General features: G+C 44.7%; 2 protein-coding genes across 2 annotated transcripts; both read left to right on the top strand.

Moving 5' to 3' along the window:
- Window positions 1-1,038: 1,038 nt before the first annotated feature.
- Window positions 1,039-2,106, top strand: LOC123451985 (BTB/POZ and MATH domain-containing protein 2-like). Its single transcript, XM_045128556.1, has one exon. It carries the CDS (start codon window positions 1,039-1,041, stop codon window positions 2,104-2,106), a length of 1,068 nt encoding a protein of 355 aa, XP_044984491.1.
- Window positions 2,107-2,904: 798 nt separating this feature from the next.
- LOC123451982 (noroxomaritidine synthase 1-like) lies at window positions 2,905-6,320 on the top strand. The gene is made up of 4 exons (XM_045128555.1): window positions 2,905-3,100; window positions 3,640-3,699; window positions 3,782-4,274; window positions 4,372-6,320. The coding sequence occupies exon 4, from the start codon at window positions 4,536-4,538 to the stop codon at window positions 6,078-6,080; it is 1,545 nt and encodes a 514-aa protein (XP_044984490.1). The 5' UTR covers window positions 2,905-3,100; window positions 3,640-3,699; window positions 3,782-4,274; window positions 4,372-4,535; the 3' UTR covers window positions 6,081-6,320.
- The last annotated feature ends 1,240 nt before the right edge of the window (window positions 6,321-7,560 follow it).

The following is a 7,560-nucleotide window of genomic DNA, read 5'->3' as shown; positions in this document are numbered from 1 at the left end:
AAACATGAACAAATTTCAAATTCGTGAACAAAATTATATAATTTTGAACATTTTTTTTAAACCGCGAACATTTTTCGAATCTATGAACAAATTTTGAAACATGAACAAGTTTCAAATTCGTGAACAAAATTATAAAACCACGAACATTTTTCATATATGTGAACAAATTTCAAATTCATGAACAAAATTATAAAATTGCAAATATTTTTCGAATCTGTGAACACATTCTGAAACCGTAAGCATTTTGCAGATTATGGACAAAATTTGAAACATGAATATTTTTTGATTTGTGAACAAATTTTAAAACCGTGAATATTTTTCGAATCGTGCACAAATTTTGAAACTGTCAACGTTTTCGAATTGTGGGCAAATTTGAAGTTAATAAAAAAAAGAAATAGAAACAAAAGGGGAAAACAGAAAAAGAAAAAAATGAAAGAAAAAGAAACATAACAGGGGAAAAGTCGGTTCAGGAAATCTTCTAAAAGTTTATCAAACCAGTAAAAACCGACTGATTTTAAAACGAGGGGCATTGAAACGTTAAACGGGCCAGCCCATCCGGAAACGATCGCTGGCGTATCGTTGTGCGAAGCCCCGACAGACAGACATTACGACGCAACGAGCGTCCAATAGGGTTTTCCCCCAAGCAGACGAGAGGTCGCAATACCACCGGAGAAGGCGGCGCGAAATTGCAGGCGGCGGCGAGGGAGAGGAGACGCGTGGTCGCGTGGAGGCCCACCTGATCGACGCCCGCTCGCAACGGCAGCGCGCCGAATCACGATCTGTTTTAACTGTTTGTTGCTTCTCTTGCCACTCCCAGGTTAGCGCCACAGATTGCTTGGCAGTAGGAATTATGTGTTGAGGCAGATTGCTGCCAAAAGTACTCAGTGGATTGGGGCTTGTGCCAACAATGGATGCTTGTTGGACGTGATTACGTGAACGCCATGTTTGCTGAAGGCTAAACGTCTTCTTGTGCACACATTGAGTACATGCACGTACAAGAGCATTCAGGTTACAACAACACCCATAACTTCTGTTGCCATGGCCAACAACTTCACTTCTTTGGTTAACAAGCCCATTACCGAGACCTCCTCGAGATGCCTGACAGAGTCCGTCACCACCGCCCACAACTTTGAGGTGACTAGCTACTCGCTGCTCCAGGGTATGGGTGCCCGTAAGTTCATCAGCTCAAGCAAGTTCAGCAACAGCGGTTACGGCTGGAACATGATAATATATCCTGATGGATTGCATGAGGATACAGGTGCCTACATGTCGGCCTTCTTGTGTTTCTGCAGTGGGACAACAGATGCAAAGGTGAAGTACACTTTTAGTTTACTGGAGAAAGATGGAGAAGTTAATAATCTAGAGAGTGCGACATATACCTTTAAGCAAGTAGGTGGTTGCTGGGGCTGGGGCAAGTTTATTGCGAACTCCAAGCTTAAGGAACTGCTATCCCGCAATGGCGACTGCTTCACAATCAGATGTGTTTTGACCGTCGTGAAAGAGCCTCACACAGAAGATAGCACACTCATAGTCCCAGTTCCGCAGTCGGATCTGCACACACACTTTGCAACCATGTTGAAGGATGGAGAAGGCATGGATGTGACATTCAGTGTCCATGATCAACTTTTCAATGCACACAAATGCGTGTTAGCTGCGCGATCATACGTCTTCAAGGCCGAGCTCTTTGGTCAAATGAAAGAGACCACCATGAAACACATCAAGATTGATGACATGGAGCCTTCCATCTTTGAGGCACTCCTCCACTTCATATACACGGATACTCTGCCAAGCAACTGTGATGTTGATCAGAATGTGACATTGCAGCACTTGTTGGTTGCCGCAGATCGCTATGGACTGGACAGGCTAAAGGCTATCTGTGAAGGGAAACTATGCAAGAGAATTGATGTGCAGACAGTTGCAACCACCCTTGCTTTAGCGGAACAGCACCAGACCGTGCAACTCAAGAATGCTTGTCTCAGATACCTTTCTTCACAGGGCGTGCTTCGAGCTGTCAAGGAGACCGATGGATTCAGGCACCTCACAACAAGCTGCCCATCAATCATGGTGGACATTTTAGACATAGTCACCCCACCTTCAGTAGTATGAGCAGTCTGGCTGAATTTAGTCCGAAATGTGAAGATCTAGTAGTACTCTGTCGATTTTTATCATGCGTCCAGTTGCATCCACTGTAAGACACAACTTCTCTTCGAAAACGTGTGCTCCGTGGTCTGATTTATTTGCAAAATTTTCGAAGCAATTTTTTTGGCTGTAACTACGGCAAGCCTGAATACTAGTCAAAAACAGTTACAAGGTGCACAGAACCACAAGAGGCGGATTTGCTAGCCTGGTGCGATACTTTTGCATCGAGAGATGTCGATGTTATTAAGCCTATTACAAAGCGTTGTTGGTGTGAGGGGGTCATTTGAACATCTGATTGCCCTGTCGATGCGTTACTGACAGCAGCGCTGTTTGTGTTGTTTAATTTCCTTTCTACGAGGTGCTGTTGCAATGTGTCCCCATCCCTAGGTTTATGTATGGATGCCATTTCACACATGTTTTCGGTTTCAACCTTTGTTGTTGCTTGCTTGCTTATCTTGGGAAGATCTGACATGTTTGTACCCGTGGTGTTTTTCGGTGCGGTTCTCCAGTGTTCCTGTTCTTGTGGCCTGAATAAAAACCGTGTAATGTGTGTATGTTTCTTACTTGCAGTTGATACCCACACACACACAAAAAAAAAGAGAAAATAATATCGACGTTGGTCCTTAATCGCAGCAGCCCACTGAGCTGCTCGTCAACGGCGGCCTATGAGGCCCATCTATTTACACGGCCCTGCAGCAACCACATTACCGGTGTAGCCCACCATCAATCAGCCCAACAACACTCTCTCCTCCCCATGCTGTAGTCTTGTTCCTGAATGATGAGTCAAACACCCGAGGAGCAGAACCGAACGCCGCGGCGCGCCAGCCGGACGGCGCGAAGCTCAAGGTGACGGCGCTTGGTGGTAGCGGTGGAGCTGGCCTCGTCGACGTCCGTCCGGGTGAACTGCGCCCACGGCATGGCCGGCGGCGACCTCTCCTTGGTCCGCTGGAAGCGCCACCAGGTTGGTCAGCTTCTTTTCCTGCCTCCTTGCACGCCAGGTGCTTGTGTTTATTCCCATCCGTTCGTAGCTGGAGTAGCAACCTAGTGGCCATTGACTTACCGAGCGCCGACGGCCCCTCGCGTTTGCTTGGCTCCGCCTTGTTCCGTGATTCTCGTCGGTTCTTCCTGAAGGGCAACATTGTTACCTAAACTTGCTACTTAGACACAAAATCAAGTTAGCATTTCAGTGCATGCATGTTGTGGGAGCCAGCTGAGTTTAGCGCATCGGCATTGCCAAGCTGATCTCGACTCGCAGGCGTACTAGACGCTGGATGACGTCACGTTCCCAATCACATGGTCGTGAGATCGCAGGACTGCCCAAAATACTATAAGAATGTAGGTAACTGCTATTGCAATGTCGCTCTATCTGAAAACAGAGCGTTCAGTGATGTCAAGTTTGGGGGTTCTACGCATCAGATAGTTGTGATGAGCTTTTGCACAGAACTGTTGGCAGTGACCTACTAACCATGATTTTTCTTCTTCTGCTGTAAACCGTTATAGATGCATAATTGGCGGTGACTTGCAGGCTAGCGTTTATCCTGGCTTATGATAAGTGCTCAGGTATGCATGTACATGCATTTTGTGTGTACCTGTTGGGTCTTAAAAGATAGCCTCAACTCAAATTCTGCTTGTATATTTTCAGTTTAAAGATGGTTAGATCTGCTCCTTGATCCAGCAGGATGGACGTAGATACCTACATGATACAAATCACTGCTTTGCGTCCTCTGCCAGGGCATGGGGTTGAAGTCGGGATTCTGCAGTCGGTCGGACCAACATCTGTTTTTGCCTTTTTCGTTTTGAGTTTTTGCGAAGGAAGTGATGCTATCTTTGTTTTTTGTTTATTTTTTATAGTGTAGCCATCGGTTTTATTCATTCATTCTACTATTATCTATCTGGTGAAATACAAATAATGGTATCAGGTTTCATACATATATGTCAGTTCGGCCCTCATCCACAGGCCGGGGATGTCCATGATTTTTCTAGGCCCTGAGCTTCAGAGTTGATCTGGATGCCCTTCAGTGCACGAGTCTCCTGAACACGATGAGCATGCCGTGGTCTGTCGTCTGTTCCAGCAACAACATTCATACGTTGTTTGTCCACTACTCCAGTGCAGCAGCAGCCCAAAAATAATGAAGGTAGCATACGCGTGATGATTTTAAATACCTTGTTCATGTCACATCGATTAATTGGGATCTATACTTACAAGTTTTATGCTATTTCATGACGATACAGAACGCATGATATTCATGCACAGAATGCATGCTATATCGTGCACCAGAACGCATGTTGTACCAATGGACTCAGACGAAGGGAACTTGTCTATATATAAATGAAACCATCGGCATGTCCATTGCACCTTACAGCAATCAAGTAAGTACTCCTCCCCCACCACACTTATGATAATAATGTCATTCATCTCTGCACTACTTGTGCTACTTGTTCCCCTGGGCCCTTACTTGTACCTGCTGAGGTCTAGTTGTAGAAGATCAAATAACCAATCAGCAGCAGTGCCCCCCACAAAATGGCCAATAGTAGGCATGCTCCCTTCTCTCATGGCCAACATGTACAACTTCCATGAGTACAGCTGTGTGGTCCTCGCCAAATCAGGCCTCAACTTCAATGGGGATGGCCCGCCTGGGGCGGGGATGCGGTTCTTCATCACCTGCGACCCTGCCAACATCCAGCACATCTTCACGACCAACTACCACAACTTCCCCAAGGGTGCGGAATTCGCTGCCATCTTCGACATCATGGCTGGTGGCCTCTTCACTATCGACGGCGAGCTGTGGCGTCGGCGCCGCGTGAAATTTGTGGGCGTGATCAGCAGCCCGTGGTTTACTGACCGTGTGGCAGCTCATTGCCATGACAAGGTTAAGGACCACCTCCTCCCGTTGTTAGCCCGCATGGCGAGTACAGGCACTTCATTCGACATGCAAGAATTAATGGTGAGGTTAATGTTTGACATGACTGCCACGGCTGTCTTTGGCGTGGACCCTGGCTTCCTGTCCTCGGACATGCCTCCCATTGATGCCTCCATTGCCATGGACACGGTCATGGAGGTGGGATTTCTCCGGCACACCATGCCGGCCTCTTTGTGGAAGGCAATGAGGTGGCTAAATATTGGTCCTGAGAGAAAGCTCCATGAAGCGAAGAAAGTGCTCCACAGGTTTGTTGTGGATACGATTGAGAGGAGGAAGGCCACCAGAGAAAATGCTGGCCCGGATGAGGGTGAAGAGGTTGTGGGTGATATTTTATCTTGCTACATCAATGACCCAGACTTCGCCGAAGATGACTTGCTCCGTGCGACATTCATTAACTTCATGATCGCTGGGAGGGACACAATCGGCACGACCCTGCCATGGATATTCTACAACCTTGCCCAGAACCCTAACATCGTGTCAATCATCCGTAATGAACTCTCACCTATTGCATCGCACAAAGTAGCCCACGGTATGCGTGCAATGGTCTTTGATCCGGAGGAGACCAAATATCTGGTGTATCTAAGAGCCACCTTGTACGAGACTCTCAGGCTATACCCACCAGCACATATGGAGCGCAAGACAGTGGTTACCGATGATATCATGCCAAGTGGTCATGAGGTGCACGCCGGTGATGCTGTCTTTATCTCTCTTTACTCCATGGGGAGAATGGAGAGCTTGTGGGGTAAAGACTGCCTCGACTTCAACCCAAACAGATGGCTCTTGGACGATAGCAAGAAGCTCAAGAATGTACCGTCTCACAAGTTCCTGGCCTTCAACTCGGGCCCGAGGGTTTGCATGGGCAAGGAAATCGCGGTTATGCAGATGAAGACCATCGTCGCTGCAGTCATGTGGAACTTTGATGTGGAGCTGGTGGAAGGCCAGAGCATCCAGCCCAAGCTATCTTGTTTACTGCAGATGAAAAATGGGCTCATAGTAAAGCTGAAGAAACGAGAAGTGTAACACTATGCTCTGTGTTGAGATGGGTGTGTGTGTGTATGTGTCCATAATCCATATACATATTTTTTTCTTTTATCTGCGACAACTTTATTCACAGCAAGAAGTGGATTGTTTTTATAAATGATTACCTGAGAAATCAGTATAGCTTGGACGGTGCAAATGTTCTCAGAAACCATGCAGAAATATCGTGACAATAATGTTACATTATCCAAGGTAATGATGGGAAAATTAAGCAATTCATTACATATATTTGTGGTAGTGAATGGATATGTGCATGGCTGAGACAATGCCCTCCTTTTTGAAAAATATATTTGTTGTAGCAAGCTGAACTGTTTTGTCTTTCTTGCCGAGAGCACATAGGCGGTTTTTTTCCCAACCCATGCACTTCTCCATACATTTTCATTATTTTAGCTTTTCTTTTAGATATATATTTATTTAATTCTGAAATACTTTTATTATCTACTAGTTAAGTGCCCGTGCGTTGCCACGGGATAACAAAATATAATTAGAAAATAATTGTGGTAATTGAGAATCTCATAATTCTAGTTTTCTGTTAACACTGCTCTGTTGAACATTCTTGAAGTATTTTATTAGTAGTTTTTTTATGATATTTGAAAAAATTGTGCAAGTTTTCTCTTCACGTGAGAGAAAAGGCATATTACGAAAAGCTTGACTCATATGTACAACACATGGTCATTCATAATGTTATTCATGCCATAAGTGGAAAGTACACATGAAAAACCTCAATGCACACGATATTCTTGCACATCACATATCATGAACTGCACATTGGTTTGGCTAAAAACACATGGACATAAATTTCGAAGCAACCTTCCACGCATCCCATCTAGAGCATCAAACACTCATGAAGTATGGTTTCTCCTGCCACACAAATGAAAACTGATAAGCCCATCTAACCTATCTAAAATCAGACCCAAGGAAAACCTTCTCCAGCCCACCCTTGAAAAATACAAAGAATAAGTGAAACATAAGTTGTATGTGGAAAAGGGTGCGCTAAATGACCTGTTTTTAAAAAAGACATACGCACAGTGTGTTCCTTCATTTTGCATGTAGAATTAAACACAAAACCGCACGTCGTCGACCTCTAGCATCATGTGTCAAACTCCATCAACAAATGTGGTGCGCTAAATGACCTGTCTTTTTAAAAGACATACACAGAGTGTGTCCCTTCATTTTGCATGTAGAATTAAACACAAAACCGCACATCCTCGATCTCTAGCATCTTGTGTCAAACTCCATCAACAAATGTGTGTTATCAAAACAACATAATGGAAAAGACAGATTAAGGTACTACAAGAACAACAACATAGACTTGAAAATGAAAAAAATAATTAAGAACAATGACTGGACAAAGTGGATGAGAAAATCATTAGGACTGAATGCCCATGCATTGCCACATAATAAATATAAAAATATATAACAGCAGTGATCAAACAATTGTTCTAGTTTTGAAAATGTGTGT

The sequence above is a fragment of the Hordeum vulgare genome, chromosome 5H, assembly GCF_904849725.1.
Source record: "Hordeum vulgare subsp. vulgare chromosome 5H, MorexV3_pseudomolecules_assembly, whole genome shotgun sequence".
Lineage (NCBI taxonomy): Eukaryota > Viridiplantae > Streptophyta > Magnoliopsida > Poales > Poaceae > Hordeum > Hordeum vulgare.
The sequence above is the reverse complement of the archived record's forward strand: the minus strand, read 5'-3'. Positions and strand labels throughout refer to the sequence as shown.